Here is a 21,524-nt window from a genome sequence, read left to right as displayed (position 1 = left end):
TGCAGGTACGATAGATTCCTGTCCTTTCTCTGTACCGTCCAGCTATATAGTGTTTTCGGGCATGTATGTTTCCTCCATGCGAACTTAATGCTTGCTACAGTTACTTGTTTGTTTTGCTTATTAATACTTTATTTAACTTTTGAAGCCTAAATTTATCTCTTGAGGAGCAGAGGCTAAATAACACATAAAATGACAGGTTTCAATACTTCCTTGTCAAGTACCCCAACATGAATGATGTTAATAAACATCTTGGTCGCTCTGGTCATCAGAGAGTTTTCAAAAGTAATGTCATTTCAACCAAGTTGGCGTAAATATACAGGACCAAGATAGCGACATTCTTCTTCTGTAAGTGAACACAATACAAATTAGACTATGCTTTAGATAAGGCTTTTTGAATATGTGACCTATGACCCTGATCACGTGGTATGTCGTCTCTAGGCCAACCTTTGTAACTAATCACACATGATATCACCACGTTACGACTGTTGATCCTGCTTCAAACATGATAACTTGAGTGTTGGATAACCTAGACTTATTGTATCTTTGTCACATAAACGAGAGGTTCAATATTACCGTGATACAAACACATCTCTGACTGTTCCAACACTAGGAGTGACATGTCACTGAGTGTTGTCACTGAAGACTGGTTCCACTGCGTGTTTTGTATTCCCTGTGCAACATAGAATCATTACAAAAGTATTTTGTACATTTCCATGGAAAATAAATACATCAAACGTTGTGATATGGCTTGAACTTGGACATCTACGTTATACAGACAGTGACACATGCAATATAGAAGCGTGGTAGCGTCAACAACGAGGACTTGCGTGCCTGTCCTTCCGCCACACACGATTTGATCATGTCTACTGAATACATTTCCTTTGTTGGACATATAGTTGAACCACGTTGTCTCGAACTCAGACAAGACTAAAGAAATAGGCAGACTTATCCTGGGTTCGAGATATCCGACTCGACTTTATTACCATCTGGCCTAGCCATCAACAGAACTCCTGGGGACTAAAGAAATAGGCAGACTTATCCTGGGTTCGAGATATCCGACTCGACCTTATCACCATGTGGCCTCGCCATCAACAGAACTCCTGGGGACTAAAGAAATAGGCAGACTTATCCTGGGTTCGAGATATCCGACTCGACCTCGTCTGTGCAGATCATGTAGGCCTTCTCGTCTGTGCAGATCATGTAGGCCTTCTCGTCTGTGCGGGTCAATTAGGTCTTCTCGTCTGTGCAGATCATGTAGGCCATCTCGTCTGTGCAGGTCATGTAGGCCATCTCGTCTGTGCAGGTCATGTAGGCCATCTCGTCTGTGCAGGTCATGTAGGCCATCTCGTCTGTGCAGGTCATGTAGGCCTTCTCGTCTGTGCAGGTTATGTAGGCCTTCTCGTCTGTGCAGGTCATGTAGGCCTTCTCGTTTGTGCAGATCATGTAGGCCTTCTCGTCTGTGCAGGTCATGCAGGCTTTCTCGTCTGGTGCAGGTCATGTAGGCCTTCCCGTCTGTGCAGGTCATGTGGGTTTTACCAAAATGGTAAATGTCTCAGACTTTAGGCTTTCCCCCAACACCAAGCTGAGACGCCGTGATGGAGATGGAATGCTGCATGTAGCTGGAAAAGCGCATTACCTTTTGTACTGCTGACATGCTGTTTGATCACTCGAAGCCTTCCTTTTCATATCGTCTGGGGTGCCAACTGTACTCCACTGCCTTCCTCACTACCTTATTGATGCTCACCTCTAATGCATTTCCCGTGCTGCGCTATTGGTTGAAGGTTACGTCCCGCGACAGCAACAGTATGCGGATAAATCATATTTTCTCTCCAGGGACTCTGACAGGTACAGGTGCATGTTACGGGAAAACGATACGCATTCATGAGATGAATCAATAAGAGTGAATCGGTATATGAAAGCATGGTTTGATTGCCTGAACACCTCACTCAGCTATAAATATTCTGTTATGCAGGACCTGTCGATATTTCTTGGCATGAATAATTTGTCGCTTTATTTGCATACTTAGTGGTATTCCTAGAAAAGGTGTAACCAGGCCTCGATGTGTTTGCACAGCGGCGGTAAGGGAGTTTATGCAGAGTGTTGGAGTATCTGAGAGCAGGGTCAGAACAGAGCAATTACTTGGGTCTCGGGGACGACAGGTACGGCAACGTGCACATTGAAAGATGTCGACGGATATGTCGTCGTCGTCCTCGGATGAGACGGATGGAGAGCTAGAGGAACAACAGACTCATCCCACCAGGTCCCAGAGGTCGGGCATACACAAGGCAACACAATGTTGTCTTTATTGACGATTCATTTCATGGTTTGTGCCTCAATCTGCAATATTCGAGCGGTGTGACGACGGCTGGTAAATAATCGCGCATGGACCGGACAATCCTGTGATTAATATTATGAGCCTCGACCGACGCAATTGGGATACGATGACATGCATCAACCAAGTCAGCGAGCCTGACCTACCGATCCATTTAGACGCCTGTTTCGACAATCACAAGTTGCTTGGGACCTGTATTCTTTCCCGAAATCCCTACTGGTGTCGCTTCAATCACATTACATGTATATGGTTATTTGTTTCGCGTATTTGATATTTATGTAGACTAACATCTAGTCTCTGAAATTTACATCTGAAAACAGTTGTTAAATAATAGTAATAAAAAGGAGCCCAGAGAATCTCTTAATACTGCAGTAATCTAGACTTGCATGGGCTCTATCAGATATATTTGTTTCAGGGTCTGCATGACAGCCTCATATTTAAGGTCACGAAAATGAAAACTGAGAAGTTTATGAAAGGGTAAACATTTAGGAAGAGGGCGGTTGAGAAGCCTAGAGGTTAAAGCGTTCGCTCGCCACGCCAAATACACAGGTTCGATTCCCACATTAGTACAATGTATAAAGTCTGTATGTCTGGAGTCCTCTGTGCAGAGTTGCGTCCCTTGGGCACGCCAGAAACCTATGATTGTGGGTTCGAATCCCGGTTCGCCCCAATTATGTTTCTAGGTTTGTCAGCACCGTACCCGTGCTCATGGGTTTCACCGAAGTGGTTAACGTCTGAGACCTTCATCACTTCGGGCTTTCCTCCCACATTAAGCTGACACGCCGCGATATAACTGTAATACTGTTAAAAGCGGCGTAAAACCCAACTCACTCACTCACTCACTGTAAAGTGGGACGTACAAAGTATTTCTTGCGAAGATACATTTGACGCATATCAGAAGCCTGATAAACAAGTGATATTCATTTTCTACAGACCCATATTGACATACTTTACATATTCTTTCTTCTCTTGGTTATTTATACTTTATCGACCTGTTTCTATGTTTAATTAATGGGAAACTGGGCTAACGTTCAACAACATGTATTAACTGTATTAATATATTTAATGTAACGCTCCACGTAGAAATAATTAGTGAATAGAACAATGTTTTAGAACGACCTGTAAATGGGGCATGCCGGTCTTGTTCATAAACATTTAGTCATATTTACATTCAGTCGTTTTAAAGACCAAATATTTTTACAATGAAACAGGTCCAACATTTTATAACATTTGCTTGGTGAAGAGATACCGAATAAAGACCTTTTGGATTGCAAAATAGTTTATCAAAGTGCTTATTCCAAGACATATTTCTTGAGACGTTTATGCCTAAATACGTATATGAGGTAACACATTCAATAAGCATTTTCCTAAAATACCGCTTTTCACATTTAGAAACGACTCCTCCCTTTTTGTAAAGAACAATCTTAGTTTATCTGGATTAACGCGATGGTTATATTCATTAAATCATTCCTGAAATGTATTAATGCAGCTTTGAGGACCTATTACTACATTATCAGAAATTGGAACCACATCATCTTGAAACAAACAAACAAGTGAAAATGATGAGATACATCAAGATGCAAGTGAAGGACAAAACGTTTCTATTTGGTCATTGTGGAATGGCCAGCTACATGGTGTACCACGTACATCAGTCTATGGTAATGTGAGGCCATACATGCTGTGTTCACAGTTAATGTCTTTCCAAGAGAAGGGAAGCACATGAAGGCGACAGTTTTTAGCGTGGCACTATCGGAACAATCCCCCATGCAAAATGCAAAAAGTTTGCCTACCTCCATGAATGTTAAAAAGCACTTGTTGCCCTTTTCTGCTCCACGGAATACTATAGGGAAATAACTTCCTGACTTTGCAGTAACTTTATAATTTGTTCTACATCAGTTGAGAGTGGCTAGTCCCACTGAGTAACGTTGTCCCAACTTCTGACCTGGCAAACGTTCGTTCAACAAAATAGAAAATATTGACATCTTAAATGAGGGTCTTTTTGGTGCTAAAATATTTCTGCATATAATATTACAATAACAGAAGTAAGGTTTTTCTCCTCTGTGCATTTAAAACATAATCCATATACATGTTCTCCTGAACGAAATATGAACACAGCGAAACTGGTGAAATAATGGTCAGGGTTCACAAACACCAATCAAATACTAGATTGACTGAGCAACGACACGCGCACCGATACGTTATGTCCCTGATGTGATAGTATCTGTTATGAACAAAATGTAGCCAGGATCAATATCCACGTACATTATCTGTGGAAAAGACTGAAGTCATAAACAAACATGGCGTTCTTCATGGCTCACACGTGTGAGCCGCCATAACGTGGCATATTAGGTGTCATTGGATTGACTTGCAGACCTTAGATAGAGCATGGTTTTGAAGCTACGCCATATTATAAACGTTAACTACTTTGGTGTCCAAGATTAGGGATTGGTACTGACAAACCTCAAAATAAATTCTGGCGAATCTGTGATCGAACCCACGATGAAATGTTTCTGGTACGACTAAGGGACATAACTCTGCACAGCGAATTTGCCTCAGGCGACTGGGCCACCCGAATCCCCGTAATCAACAGACACAAAAACCAAACATACGTGTTCTGTGTGGAGCCTTTAAGATAAATAGTCAAGCAATTAACATTGTATATCGATTCCTATTTTCGTTCAAGTGTTTTATTCGTTCTACAAAGCATACTTGTTTGTTTGTTTGTTTAATACAAGGTGTGTTTTTTTTCTAAAAGATTGAACTAGTACTGGATGTGGAGAAGGTTCCTTAGAACTCGCTAAGAGAAAGGTTATACAGAAAGACAAAGACGCAAAAGAAAAAGAAGCTGCCGTAGCCAGGGCAAAAGTTGATGGGCGGTTCGATATGGTGGTGGAACCTGAGTATTGAGAAGACAAAACTCTGATAGAATATGACTTTACAGCGGTACACACGGATATGGTATCACTGTACAGCACTACACACGGATATGGTATCACTGTACAGCACTACACACGGATATGGTATCACTGTACAGCACTACACACGGATATGGTATCACTGTACAGCACCACACACGCATATGGTATCACTGTACATCACTATACAGTAAGGGATATTTTACCCGTTCTAGTGGTTTACAGTGATGTTCTACCCGTGTGTCGTACTGTACAGTGATATCCTACCCGTGTGTAGTGCTGTATAGTGATATCCTACCTGTGTGTAGTGCTGTACAGTGATATCCTCCCCGTTTGTAGTGCTGTACAGTGATATGTTACTCATGTTTAGTGTTGTAGTGATATCCTCCCCATGTGTAGTGCTGTACAGTGATATCCTACCCATGTGTAGTCCTGTACAGTGATATCCTACCCGTGTGTAGTCCTGTACAGTGATATCCTGCCCATGTGTAGTGCTGTACAGTTATATCCTACCCGTGTGTAGTCCTGTACAGTGATATCCTACCCATGTGTAGTCCTGTACAGTGATATCCTGCCCATGTGTAGTGCTGTACAGTTATATCCTACCCGTGTGTAGTTCTTTGCAGTGATATCCTACCCATGTGTAGTCCTGTACAGTGATATCCTACACGTGTGGAGTGCTGTACAGTGATATCCTATCTGTGTGTAGTGCTGTACAGTGATATCCTACCCATGTGTAGTGCTGTAGTGATATCCTACCCATGTGTAGTGTTGCACTGTGATATCCTACCCGTGTGTTGTGCTGCACAGTCTTACCCAACCCGTGTGTAGTGCTGTATGTTCAATCCATTTTTTTATTCTACATTATAGAATAGGTTATGTTTATCTCCTGTTAATCATCATCATCATCTGATTAAGTTTCAGGTTTCTATTTCAGGTATCTATTGATGACGTTGCCCAGCAACAGAGGCTGGAGAGGCTGATTGTGACGCTGAACAGAGACGTGTTGACACTGCTAAAACACTGTGACCATGACAAACCCGGCTAAACGGAGTCGAACAGGAACTAGGAGTGTCATAGTTTATACTGAATATTCTACTAACAGCAATTTCACAGATATTTTCTTTTCCTAGAATAAATACCTGCGATGCCGTCGATGTAAAGACGTCGCCATATGGCTGAAATAATGCCGAGGCGACGTTAAATGTTAACTCACTCACTCACTCACTTCCAGGTAAAGCAGTTGTGTAAAAGGAAAACTGTTGTGCTGTAATATGTCACTTTGTAACATTAAATGTAGTTTATTTGAGCAAGGTTTGAGTTATATTGTTTTAATTAAATTGTGTGTTTAACCCTTTGTGCGGTGGGAAAAGGCGTCGGTGGTTCGATCCCGTGCGAGTCCTATACCAAAATATATTTGAAGATGGTACTTAATGTTACCCTGCCTTGCACCCTGCATTAATGGGGAAAAACAATGACTGTTGGCTTGGACTCAGTATACTGTGGCTGAGTTGGGTATTCATGTTAAACAGCGGCAGGGTGGGCTGACACTATAAAACCGGCATTAGTTCGGACCAGTACAAGCAGCCAAACACGAGTGCATGTACGTAAGTGCCAAAACTATCAATGCCATCAACATCTTCCAAGGTCACAATCCTCATGTAATGGCTTACAAAACACACCACCATGATGGCTCTAATAGAGCAATTACTAAATAGAGCCAACCTGGAGGCAACCGCTCGAATCTCATGAGGGTTATCAGCTCTCTGTGGATCAAGGTTTGCAAAATCAGAAGCCTGAAGGATGACAGTTCGCAATCATGCGGGTTTCCAAGCACTATACAAAGTCGAGGAGCGACGGTTATAACTTATAACGTGCCCACGGGGCATAATAAAAATTCTCTCTTATCTTCGGCTCCCGCAATTGATGATAAAGATGGGATGGAGAAAGACTGGTCAGGCTGTCTTGGTAATATAGGATTCATAGCAATGAAATCCCGGGACAGTCCAAGTTGAATGACTCTGTGCGTAACACACTGAGAGCGTACATGGGTAATATCGAGAGTGTGAAGCTCACTAACCCTTGCCGTTGACAGAGCAAAAGAAATAATTTCTTGGTTGAGATTATAAAACGATGTAGCGTGAAGAGGCTCAACTGGGGAGGATGCAAAACCCTGAAATGTGACATTCAAATCCCTTGGACAAAACTTGGCCTTCTGATCTTCAAAGCGCTATTATGCTCATTATGCTCTGCATTAATGGGGAAAAACAATGACTGTTGGCTCGGACTCAGTATACTGTGGCTGAGTTGGGTATTCATGTTAAACAGCGGCAGGGTGGGCTGACACTATAAAACCGGCATTAGTTCGGACCAGTACAAGCAGCCAAACACGAGTGCATGTACGTCGCTAAAAAAGTGCGATGGTCTTGAACGCGACGTTAAGCCCCATCTAACTCCCCTTATTCACGTTCATAGAGGCACACATCGGAAAGAAAGGGTGGACAGATTGTACCCCTAGGGTGCCAGTTCTCTATCAGGTATTCTATATCAAGATACATGTATACTTTAGTTTCTCTTTACTTGTTGGAACGCAAAGGTGTGTCGGATTTAGTGTTAATAGTCTTGAAAGGGTTACATTGGCTATCCAGATATGTTAAATTACGATCATAGTGTCGTGCATGCGCGTGCGGTAGCACCTTAACAGAGTCCTCTGGCGTCAATTGGCTGGATGTATGTTATCTCATATGTTCGCTATCATATTCTTGTATTGAAAATGTTTTTTGTATTTATGATTTGCAAACATTAGGATCATTTCTATCTACATACAGATATTTCTCATGTATTTATGATAATTTTTGCCTCATCAATAATTGTACATGACTTGTTGTGAATCTTTAACTGGTATCGTTTGGTAGCGTACGTTCAGCAGTTTTTGATACTTACATCTTCAGTGTAGATATGGTACTTAATTTGCTATTCTTGTTTTCCCCGTGTTTAGAAACAGGCGTTATCTGGGCCCTCAGTCTGTTGTATTCCCCGGCGGTCCAGGACAAAAAAATATTTAGATTTTACAAAATTAAAAAAAAAAATAATATATTTTTAATGTCCCCGCCGGCGCCATATTTGTAAACGACTTTCCAGATTTTGTTCCTTCACCCCCCAGACTTCGTTAAATCGTTCACGATTGTCTCGCTTCTGGAGTGGTTACGGTCGAAACTCAGGTTTCGTCAGTAAGTGGGTTAGGGGCTATGTCGATCTAGATTCTGACTTAGTCTGAACTAAACTTAGTTACTAGGGTTTGTAATACTTAGTTTTGCAAGTAATGCGCGGAAAACCAACCTTCTCGTGATTAACTAGCTATTTGGGAACTTCAGTATTTCCTTGTTTAGTCAAAGTGACGGAATCTTTAGACGATTAAGACTAGTTGATATTCAGACCTAATCGTCTATTTTTGTGGTCCAAGTGACTTATCTTAGGAATCAGTCCTCGGTGTTTATTTCCCGTTATTTTACTCTGCCAAGGTTATTCACTCACTAGAGTGTGGAGTTACTTGACTCAGGTGTTAATGGTATAACTGGAATAATGTTAAAAGTGGCGTTAAACTCACTCACTTATAGGTAAGAAATATGTTTATGGATGGTCCATGAATCACCACAATGTCAGGTCACAAACCCATAACAGTAGGCATCTCTCCTTAGAGACTTTAAAACATTCTGAGGAATGATGTGGGCATGACACTGGATTCCACAGTCTCTGATCCCTGATCAAAACCGCTCCAGGTATATCATATGATAATTTTTATGTCTAATGCAGGCCCAGTCGATTCTGTGGAGCAATTTGTAACCACTAACAAGCAGAGACTAAAACACTCAAAGCAGAAGAAACATGTAATGTCTCTTCTGACAAAGAAGGCAAAATTGGTTCTGTCTACTAGAAATGGCTTTGATCTGAGATCAAAATGGAATCCTACTGGTGGACAACCTCCCTTAAAGGTAAGACAATTAATGGACAATATTGTGCTGATCTGCTCAGGGAACTGCTGAAAGTATCAAGCATAAACAGCAAGGAAACCTCACTTAAGGCGTAAAGGTGCGTTGTTCCACAAAATAGCTGTGAAAAGGATATCAATTGACCACTGAAAATCAGTGATGACACCAGCTGTTCATCCTGCTCTACCGATAGCACCCGCCACACACACAATATGCATAAAAAATAAGTATTGTTTGCCTGACGCCGCACAGCAGTAGTCCTTAGAAGTTCTCTTCAACTTCTAACATACCAACAAGTACCATGATTCATTTTCACATGAAATTTATTAATTTCTTCAACAATACTGGATATAAGTTATATCAACAAATGGCAACACAGTTACCAGTATATATACAGGCAATGACATTTGACAAAAAGTTTGCAACTTGTTAACAAGAATACAGATCAACATGAGAAGTCCATCATGTGTATATCTCAAATAAATGTCTAAAGGTCAATATTACATCAACAATTCAGCAGCATGCAGAACCCATTCAAGGTTAACACAACACTTCTTATGTATATTCAAAAAAGTAATAATAAATTAAGCAAATATATAAATATCAATGTTCTACTCTTTTGCCAGCCCAAAGTTATATCTGTGTATCACATTATTTGTTTCAGAATCCAAGAGCATGTGAAAGTTGTTATGGTGAAGCTCTCTTCATGAGAGTCCTCCATCTGCTTCGGAGTTCCTCGGCCCTGCGTCCCCGTGAAAACCGGAACATATTCAGTATGCCCTTCCAGTTGTAGCCTAAAGTCTTCACCCCACGGCGCAAGCGGCGTTCTTCACACATGGAGAATGGCTTGCTGTCTCTCGCTCTTTTCTTTAAACCATTGCTGGACTTTACCTGAAGTAAAGGAAACTGTCTAAATAACTTGTCTACATATCTAACTAAACCAAACTATTATCACACACTAAGAAGTCCACTTTTCAGAAGTTCTTCAGTAACGTGCCTCTGAGACCGTAAAAGACTTAGGAGAACAAAAATAATAGTCTTGGTTCTCAGGCACTCCCCACATCATCATAAAGTTTGCCACACATTTCGTTTTATTTCCATTAAAAAAAATTTAATTAAAATCCTTTAATATCGGGATTTCCAAGTACAACGGAATTAAAATACTGTATTCCAGTATTCTACTCTCAATGAATACATTTATGTAGGGAGGCCCTTGGTAGTAAAATACTGTATTCCAGTATTATACTTTCAATGAATACATTTATGTAGGGAGGCCCTTGGTAGTAAAATACTGTATTCCAGCATTCTACTTATCAAGGAATACATGTACAGAGCTCCAGATAAGCTTTTGGTGTTGGGGGTATTTTACCCATGCATTTTAAAATCATTGGGTATCAGTAATTCTATCTGGGTATTCAAATTTCTGTTACCCACTAGTTTTTACACATGTGGGTATGTAAGTTAAATATTTAAAAACACTATTCATCTAGTCCCTGCAAACTGGTGTAGTTTGGGTTCGAGAGCTTTATAGGACTCAAAAATACCACGATACTTCCACAAGAAAGTGTGATGGCAAATGTTCATGATGTAACTGTCATTGTGGAGTTTGGCATGGTTGACGGAATGCCCGTTTATAATTTCAAAATAAGTTGTAGATTTGCTAATCGAATACGCAGGGTTACTTCACAATAATTTGATGATACGCACAAGTTTTATTTTTGTAGCGTATCTGTAATGTTCGTTGCGTATTTGATATGCTTGGATTTTATTTTACTGTGTATTCCTGCATTTCTGAGGTGTATTTTACGCAGATACGCAGCTTATCTGGAGCTCTGCATTTATGTAGGGAGGCCCATGGTTGACTGTACACAACTGTTTATTTGGTTACATACTAGTTTGAACAACAACAATAACAACAACAACAAGACACCGCCTGCCCACACTTTATTTTCATAAGCCATTGCCTGAGAACCAATTCTTATTTTAAACCTTACTACAGACATATTTATTAACCATCAAATGTGATCTGTGCTTTGATAATGACCTTGGAAAGAACTTCAATCTGAGAAGTTGGGGATTCAAATGACAATCATGCCACTGTGATTAAAACTGACTATTTGATGCAAATGCATCTCTGCAGAGAAGTTCTTTCTGATTGAAGCAAGGCAAATAATCATAATAGCAGGAGTAGGTTATTAAATGCAGATCTGATGTTCCTGCAACATTCAAAGATGGTGTAACATTATTAATTTCTCAGAAAACATGATTTAAATCGGTAAAGAGGGTGTGAGGTGTGTTATGGACACCAGCTTGAACGTTATCACTTCACTTCACATGTCTGAGGCAAGTATGAAAATATTCAGTGGATCCACAGAATTTAGAGAATTCTGTTACAAGGGTCACTTTTGTGATACATGCTATCATCATGTAAGTAAAAAATATTTAGTACCCCAGATCCCCCAGCTACTTTCAGTCCCTGCTGAGGAATGTTCTGACATCATAAAGGCTGTGTGCAGTAAAGTAAATCTTTCAAGGTTGGTGAAATCGTCACATGACAACTAGCCGTCACTTCATTCACAAAAGAACAATCCCTGATCCGTCAAGAGATGCATACATTCACTGAAAATTAGTAAGATCTCAATATTTTTGCCAAGCAAAACTACTGGTTAGCAAAATAACCCCAGTATTGGGTATGCGAACACTACGCGAGTCAGGTAAGGTTGGTTCTGGACAGGAGCACTAGAAGGGTGATGATGATTGGTGGCCTGTCTTTGCTACAACCAGAGGGCCAAAACTATGAATGCCATCAACATCTTCCAAGGTCACATTCCTCATGTAATGGCTTATGAAGATAATGTCGGACATCTATAAAACGATGTTTCATGAAGAGGCTCAACAGGGGAGCACGTAAAACACCGAAATATGACATTCAAATCCCTGTCCACCAGCTGAGATGACTCAGGTGAGGCGGGAGAGCAACGGATACACAGGGGTCCTGACATCTGACGTAAGGCGCCAGGAACTGTTGGATCGGACACAGGTGGAGTCGACCTTTGCTCGTCAAACCCTGGGCTGACGTGAGCAATCCCAGGAACACTTGCCACTGACAGAGTGTAGGTGGCTGGTGAAGAGCGGGTAGCAGATTGGCCTGTCTGCAAGGCTGTAAAGTTGAAAAATCAACTACAGGAGGGATTCTGGTTGCGTCATGCCTCGACGAGACATGGAAAATGGTGTTTGTCTGCGAACCAATGCCAGATCCCATGGAGACTAAAAATAAAAGTACTCCCCAAACGATCGCCAAAGCATTGACAAAACGGACATTGAAAGAGTGAGTGAATATGGTTTTACTGTTACACCACTTTAAGCAATAATCCAACAAGATCACGGATCGGGAGACCAGAAATGGGCTTCACACATTGTACCCATGTGGGAAGTCGAAACCAGGTCTTCAGTATTACAAGCGAACGCTCTAACCACTAGGCTACCCGACCGACCGACCCTGTCATGGAAAGAAGATAAAGTCAAATCTGTATCCGGAAGATAAGGCTGAATTTTTATAAATCTATTGTCCGAAAGATCGTACCCTACGATCATTCACATCCCCTGGGCGTCATAAAAGCACTCCCATTTTTTGACAAGGTGATGAAGAAGGGAGGTGCCTCGTTACTCCACTGTGTTTTTGTCGGAGGTCAACGTAATGGTTGTGGGAAGAATTATGTATAACACTGTACTTAGTTGATTAAATGAATATATGGTTTGAAAAGAAAGTACCGTACAAGAAAGGTGATCGTTTCCAACCCCTGGTGATCATATAAGCGCTCCTGTTTCTTATATCAAGGTGACGATGAAGTCTGGTGCCTCGTTACTGCGCAAGTTGGCATCGGAGGTCTACTAAAGTTAGTGACTCGGTGACATTGACATACAGCGATAGGTGTCTGATCGAGCGGTGGCAGCATTACGTGCAAGGAAACATGCAAACCAATCTTGTACAAATACACTGCACAGCTAGCATTAGGTTAGTTGACCTACTTCCGGCAAAGTGGGATATGTTTACAGTCAAAGAGCTCTTGACACGTGACATGTAATTCACCCTGCGCAGTAACCTTGAATCCCGTATTTTGTGGGAGACAAGGTTCAAGCTCCACACACAGACAATACACTGTGAACTGTGAGGTAGACAGACAAGGGGTGTTTCTGAGTTCTGTGTAGGATGTGTGCATGGCCGGTGTAAGCGCAAGTTGACCTCCATGATATTTGTGACGACTTAGACTGTCCAGTGAACGATGATCCTGAGAGCATATGATGATTCTGTCAAATGTCTTATCGACTGTGAATCTGTGATGATCTTCAAGTTTTGATACAGATCATGTCTACCAGCGCCACATGAAACAAATTCTTTGAGAGTACTATCACTATCACCGTGGAGATGGGGAGAATTGGCGGGAACTTTCCCAGAAACCTCGAACACGTCCTGTCCATTTGATGACAAACAGTAATGTGATGATATGTGATGTCATTACTTGTTTGGTCACGTTGGCTCTGTGCAATAGTATTAGCCACACACCTAGTTTGAACAACTTCTTCTGCAGGTGGACCTCTAACAGCTTTGTTATTTCCTGTCAGAGCATTAAGGAGTAATGCAGGACAAGTTAACAAATTAATAATATTCCTTCCCTTCTGTAATTAAAGATTTGTGGAAGTTGTCACATGATTATAAGTACCATTCTCTTGTGCTTTTCCATGAGGTCCACTGCTGTGCGGGAGGGGTGGAACTTGTAGGTGACAAGGATCTGGTTCCACTTGGTCCCCAGCGTCTCCACCCCGTGTGACAGGTTGTCCAGCTCCTCCTGACTGTATGCTACACGTTGGCGCTTGTGCTTCCTGGTCCTTGTCCGACGCAGTCTCACAACATTCAGTGTGTTTCTCAAATCAGTTGGGCGTATTGGCGATACAAACTGAAACAGCATAGAGGTGTGGATTAGTTTACTTATATCACATTCTGCATAGCAGCTCCAGTGGACACTTTGAGGAGATGGATTTCACTGTTCAGAGTTGCCTGCATAAAAGTTTACACAATGCAGGAATTTTGTTTCCATTGTTCTTTTAGGCTATGGAATTTGCTGCTCTTGGCTTGGCCATTAGGTTTTGAATCCCTTGCCACCCTTAGGAAGATTCCTAACCTGTACGAATCCCAGATTCCAACCGATTATGAATTTTGGTTCGTCAACAACAAACTCATGCTCAAAGGTTTCACCAACATGGTAAACATACCCAACTTGTGTTATGGGCTTTCCTCCAGCAATCTGCTAACACACACTGTATATAAAATACTGTAGGTTAACCTGAATCACTCACTATGTCTACACAGGCAGAGCGTTTGTTACTCAGAGGGGTCCTGAGGCCCATGAGGCTTGCTGCTCTACTGTTTGAATCTAGGGACCCATTGCGTTATATTTGTATCTTTGTTTAATGCTGTACTCAGCACACTGGGTTAAACCCACACGTCTTTCATGCTTTACTTCAAACACTTGGGGGAACTGCACCTGGACATCTCAACACAGGCTCTCAAAACTTGGGATCTCATTAAAAGCAAATAAGCGTCCATCCTAAAAACTTACATACCACTGCAATGTATCTAGGTATTTGATATTTAAAAGTAAGTTTCTTAAAGTTGTCATCTACACAGACTGGGTCTGCCTGTTCAGTGGAACATTGGATCATTCTCACAACAGACAATTAAATGACAATGCTTCCTGATTAATACCTTCACATCAGCCATCAGTTCTGGCAAACTAAACATGTAAAAATTGAGTAAGCATGAACAATCAGATTAATTTAAATACACATTAACCATCACATGATGAATACAGCTCTTCGGTTACTCTTCTCTACTATACAACTATTGAACAGCAACAGAAAGAACTGAAACATACTGTTTTTCCAATTTCTGTTTCACTGCTGGAAACACGAAAGTCATATGCAGCAAGTCCTTTAGCAGAAGGGCAGGATCGGCAAAGATTCACATCACTAAGGGCAGGAATAGGACGGGACGGTTTGACAACCTTGTTGGATTTCTGTCTGAGAATGAACTCCCGTTCTGCCTCCCGCATTTCACGGTGATGGTCACATGTGCTGCTGCTGGTCTCCATGGCGATGTTGTAGGTACGACTGTTGAGATCACACTGCAGCTGACTAGGAGGGTGACAACCTGATGAGGGAAATATTTCATGAATCACATGATAATTGTCTTGACATGAATCAACCAACATGACAACAGTCTCTGCACTTTTTAATGAAGATGTTACTTTTAATTTTTTTAAACTGATACATGCACATTCAGTCAACATGAGAACCTATGTAGAACCCTGTGAAGATCTGAGTTAGGACTGTTCTTCAGCAAGCCATGCTTGTCGTAAGATGCAACTAACGGGACTGGGTGGTCAGGTTTGCTGACCTGGTTGATGCATGTCATTCTAGCCCAAATGAAAAGATCAACAACGTTAAACAAGAAATAAACAAACTATATATCCACACTTTTCAAGCTACTTACCTGGACACAAACCCTTCATTGTAGAAACTTTGTCCGTTCTCTTTTCTTGGTCATCTGAAAACGCCAACAAACTTCAAAAGATTACAAAAACAACAGGTTACAGGTATTTGTAGGTACAATCAGAGGTATTCTCAGCAGTAGGCTTCAGCTTGGGACCCACCTAAGGTAAAGTAAACTGTATTTATTTTATAACCTGATGACAAACAAGTTCATTCAATATCATATGAAGTACCTATCACACAATAGGATGAAAACGTTCCAACATCTAATCCTATCATAATACTTACTTTGTGACTATATCCTTTTATAAGACTACATAAGGATTGTGAAGAGCTTCACTTGTCTAATATCATATAGCACCTATGATGCAGCAAGCAAATTTTTAACTGCTGTTGGTCTTCAGTATCATTCATGCAAAGTGTCAGATTTCTAATTAAACTTTCTTTTCTGACAAAGATCTGACGGAAACAAATATCAAACATTTTACTTGAAATTTTCATTTTTAGAATAATTAGAATTCATTTCACAACTAGGTCTACTTCAAAAAATTATTGAATATTTCACAACAACACTATCTGACGTCAGATAAGTCAAAATACATACATGCTTATAAACAAATGATGAGCTATAAACAGCAAAAAAATTCACAAATCACGTATTACTAGATTTTTGTGTGTACTTAACATGAAGAACCTTCACACAGCATGTCCTGGTTGAAGGCCATGTGCTCACACAATGTTAATAGATAAAGCTTGTAAATATTTTGAAAGGATATATGAAATGTACTGTAACTTTACTCTAATGAATGACAGTGATTTTGATCTATTCCTACAGCAGGATGGGAACTGGATGTTGATGAAATACTCCTTCCCTGAAAGAGACAACCATACCTCACAAGATCATACATAATGCATGCAGAGGGAGAGAAAGGAAGCTTGGAAAAAGGACTAACAACCAATCAGAAGATAGGTAACATCTGACATACAGGTGTGACAGGAAGTGAAGATGGTTAACACTAATTGAGAAAGGTGGTGATGTATCTAAAAATAGATAGGGGAATTCCAGTGACAAAGTAGTGACATCAGTGACATGGGTATGAAAGTTAGTCATAAGGGGGCTGACATTCAACTACAAAGACAGCATCTAATGAACTGAAATGCAATGATGATGAAGAAAATGTTTATCAATATATGGAGTGATTAAGTTGATGTACTTATGTGGCTAACTCTAAATGAAGTATGAGTAGCCCCACTGAGCAGCTACATAAAAAATAACACTATTATATAATGCAATATATTATTCATCAGAGAGAATATATCAGTTTTTTTGTAAGTAGATCTTACCAAGTGAACATTCCCTTTAGTCAGTCCATGCAAATCATCTTCAAAATGTCTTTACCACTTAGAAAGATTAGGCATGATTTCTCTGTCAGGTATCCCTATACATACTAAATATTTTAGGTTTGTTCTATTTTCCTTTGAGATTATCATAGAAAGATAACATTTCAGCAATGTTTACTATTTTATATGTTGCTGTATTAAGTGACTCTTATCAAAACATGAAACTCTCAAATCTGTCTTGATGATGAACTACAACCTAGACCTGCTGAGCCAGATTCCACCATACACAAGTACCAGTGCTGAAATCTTGAACTGATTGGGTAAGTGAGTGAGTTGGGTTTAACGCTGCTTTTAACAGTATTCCAGTTATATCGCGGCGTGTCAGCTTAATGTGGGAGGAAAGCCCAAAGTGATGCAGGTCTCAGACGTTTACCACTTCGATGAAACCCACGAGCACGGGTTTGGTGCTGACAAACCTAGAAACATAATCGGGGCGAACCGGGATTCGAACCCACAATCATAGGTTTCTGGCGTGCCCAAGGGACGCAACTCTGCACAGCGAATCGCGGCGCCTTAGACGACTGGGCCACCCGTGCCCCCTGAACTGATTGGTGTTCAAGGGGTTACATACAGCAGGTTGTTTACAGTTCATAAGCACACTCATCGTAGGAAACATGCTTTGAATGAGTATGTAGTGGATAAAGTCAGGAACTAATTAAGGAATTCGCAAGGCCATATCTTCTACCCCAGACTGAATGAAATATTTACTAATTCATGTTATAAGAATTAATAATACCTTTATGTAAAGTTCTATTTTTTCAAAGCAGATTAGTATCCACTAATACCACAGCCCCATACAGAGAAAATAGTCTTAAAAACTTTGTTTTTACATTAATGCATTCCACAAAATGGTAAAACACCCAAACATAAGGACTTTACAAAAATCCATATCATTCACACCAATTTTCCTGCTACAGACATAAAATCCTAGATATAGTGGACAACAATAATTGCTGTCTGCCATTACCTTCTCCTGCCTCACTGCTCCTGCTACTGCTGTCATCCTCGGAGTGTGTGTACACCGATTCTGAATCTGTGTCAGACAGCTGGGACCACCCCATCACCGACAGGGGCTTGGAGTAGGCCGGCGACGGACATGCAGTTGGCCGCCGGACATCCGTCCAACATCTCAGCTGGTGGGAACTTAGCTTCCTCACTGTTGGCGTGCAAGGTCCAGAGAGTTCAGTGAGGTCTGCCTCTCTGTGTCTGTTGACTCTCTTGGCAGAGGAGAGCAGAGCCAGGTCGAACTCTGAGTGTGCTGGTGATGCTGCAGGGATGACCCGTGGAGTGGACGGACCCCGCAGTGGTGAGTGCCTCACTGAAGCACTCTCTTGAATCCCCACGAAAGACCGCCGGGCCAGAACTCGGACGTTCCGTCTGCTGCTGGATGAGGACGACCCAGAGCTGGATGGAGCCTTGGTTCTCCTCTTGAGAGGTGTATTCAATGGCTTCAGGAACTGTCCCTTGACTGAGGCAAACTGTGATGGTGCAGTGACAGGTGCTGGAGTCTTAAACACAGCAGATTGACAGGAAGTAGGGGTAGGAACCATCTTTCCATTCCTCTGTGGTGTATTTGAGCTAGCTGGACCATTTATATTGAGGCTTCTTACCCCTCTGTTGGGTTTATCACTGTCGACACAGGCAGTATTAGGCCTTTCCATTACTGCTGACGTCTGTTTTGTCAAGGAATCATTGTCTGTTGCACAAGAACATGTGAAAGAACTTTGATCATTTCGTTTCTGTGAATGGAGTAGTGATTGTTCAACATGAGAGTTTTCAGTGCTGGTATTCCGAGGAGAGCCAGCACATTGACATTGACTTTCAGCCCGAGTGGCCAGGTTTCTACAATCTTTTCCACATCCTCTGTAAGTGTTCATATAGATACCATCCATGGCACTTCCTTTCTGGGACACATATGGACTGACATCACACTTTCGGTCTCTCACATCTTTTTTACAGTCAACCGTCTTGCAACTCCACCGAAAACATTCTTCTGGATCATTTGACAAACTTCTGTATATTTGATTTTCATCATGTACATATTCCTCTGATTTGGTTACCTCAATATCACACCAATCGCCCCTCTCAACTGGACTACAAACATAATGTTTCCTGTCTGCAGTATGTGGTGAGTTACAACTTCCATTCAAATTCTGTCCATATTTTCCAAGTAACCACCTGTGTCCACGTTCATCAAATGGCCCACACTGTAATGGTGTGTGTTGTACACTGCTGTAACCATGATCACCAGATGCAGCTGCAGACCTGACTCGGGCACGGCTAAAGCTCATATCACCATCACGGTGTGTCACCCTATCTTGCCTGTGACCACCGTCAGCAATCCTGGAGTCACTTCTACATCGGTGCTCGTAGTCCACCACGGACATTGGTTGCCACGTTGCAGGTTTGCCTGGACTCCTGTAGTCATGGGAACTCTCTGGGGCTTGATCTCCTCTTCTTAATAGATTCTCTGGAATGAGATGTCTGAGCCAATTCAGCAAGTGAGGAGAACCTTTTGATCTATTCCTTTCCGTGTCTGAATCAAGTCTTGTCACTGCTTGGATAGGCGTGTGATGGTTCATGACGTAAGACTGTGACATGTCATTCTGGTTGAGGTGAGGCAGCAATACGGTCTGTTGTCTGTCGTGAATGTGCTTGACTTGTTCAGTAGGATTGCACCCACTCCTTGCATCCAGGAAGTGACTGAAACCAGTCTGAGGAGCTGGTAGATTATCGGCCACCTGAAAAGTCTGTTACAGATGTTACCGTAGAGAATGATTAGAACATTATTGTTTGGTTGGTGGGTTTGTTGTTTAACGCCGCACTCAGCAATATTCCAGCTATATGACGGCGGTCTGTAAATAATCGACTCTGGACCAGACAATCCAGTGATTGATATCATGAGCATCAATCCACCCAATTGGGATTGATGACATGCATCAACCAAGTCAGCGAGCCTAACCACCCGATCCCGTTAGTCGCCTTTTACGACAAGCATAGTCCCTTTTATCGGCAAGCATGAGTTGCTGAAGACCTATTCTACCCCGGAATCTTCACGGGTCAGAAAATTATTACATTTTCTATGTAGCAATTGGTGTATCATCCACACTTTAACCATAGAGAAATGACATAAAGTACTGGTGAACACAGAAGTGTTCAACCTGTAAGAGAGCCGAGTTTAAACTCATAGGTGTAAAGCCCGACATGGCCTAGATCACTGAAGAATTTTGAGTTGGTTGACATACACAAGCATGAAATACTTATGACAATGCTGATCTTAAATGAGAAACGCTACTAAATATTATGATATTCCAACTAAACGGTGAAATGTATTCAAGGCCGTGCGCGTTGTTTGCTGTTATACAAATTACTATGTGAGTGACATGTTAATACACAGAAAGCTATCATGTGACTGACGTACTAATCTATAAACAAAGTAGACTCAATTTATGGATAAGAACTTCTTTAATACTGTAAAGGCGATGTTCCGGTATTGATCCTTATACCGTTGTCAAGAAAGACTGTCGGATCAATACCAAAACGTCACCTTTGCAGTACTAAAGAAGTTCTTATCAATAAATTATGTCTACTTTGTCATCCATCAACTTCTAAGTAATGCCTATAAAACAATACGACCCTCAGAACGTAGAGTATATTCGTTGGGGTCAAAAGTCAGGTGAAGGTTCAGCATTACTGTGTCCACCAGCAGTCAATTTAGATGCTGGTGTTGGGACATGTACTTACATGTTGGCCTCTTGCAGGTGGTAGTATAGTGCAGGAGTTGTTCTGGTCCATGGCGCTGGTTTGGTTGGACTCCTCCTGATATGTTTCAAGTCTTGATGCCAGCTCCTCAATCTTCTCCAAGATCAGCTGACTGCTCTTCCTGTCCAATATTGGAATCACACTCCATCACCAAGACACTTTTTTATGGATAGCAACTTCTTTTATTCTTTGTGGGCGGTTGGGTAGCCTAGTGGTTAAAGCGTTCACTCGTCAACCGGGTTTGATTCCCGACATGGGTACAATGTGTTAAGCCCATTTCTGGTGTCACCCGCCGTGATATTGCTGAAATATTGCTAAACGCGGCGTAAAACCTTACTCACTCACTCACTTTTATTCTTTGTTATAAACCTATTCATTGGGATCGCTATTAAGTAAGAGACTTCTTTCTATAGGCATTAAGGCCTATTGTGAGGTTTTACTTTCCAGTCGGGTTAAATCTCGTTAACAGGGACGTTGTAATGTCCCTGGGATTTTATATAATATCCCAGGGATTTTATATAATGTCCTAGGTATTTTATTAATATAACTTCCATTCAGATTGTAACATGAAATGAA

The 21,524-nt window shown here is 41.3% G+C and overlaps 1 protein-coding gene across 1 annotated transcript; it reads right to left on the bottom strand.

Annotated features, from left to right (window-relative positions):
- Positions 1–9,923: 9,923 nt before the first annotated feature.
- Positions 9,924–20,981, bottom strand: LOC139461720 (uncharacterized). Its single transcript, XM_071243175.1, has 6 exons — positions 20,931–20,981; positions 18,154–19,936; positions 15,787–15,840; positions 15,170–15,444; positions 13,958–14,191; positions 9,924–10,127 (listed from the first exon to the last, which is right to left on the bottom strand). The coding sequence occupies exons 1-6, from the start codon at positions 20,979–20,981 to the stop codon at positions 9,924–9,926; spliced, it is 2,601 nt and encodes an 866-aa protein (XP_071099276.1).
- Positions 20,982–21,524: the final 543 nt, after the last annotated feature.

The sequence above is a fragment of the Haliotis cracherodii genome, unplaced genomic scaffold (genome assembly GCF_022045235.1).
Source record: "Haliotis cracherodii isolate W230 unplaced genomic scaffold, xgHalCrac1.p SCAF_15, whole genome shotgun sequence".
Classification (NCBI taxonomy): domain Eukaryota; kingdom Metazoa; phylum Mollusca; class Gastropoda; order Lepetellida; family Haliotidae; genus Haliotis; species Haliotis cracherodii.
This window is presented reverse-complemented; position numbering and strand designations above follow the sequence as displayed.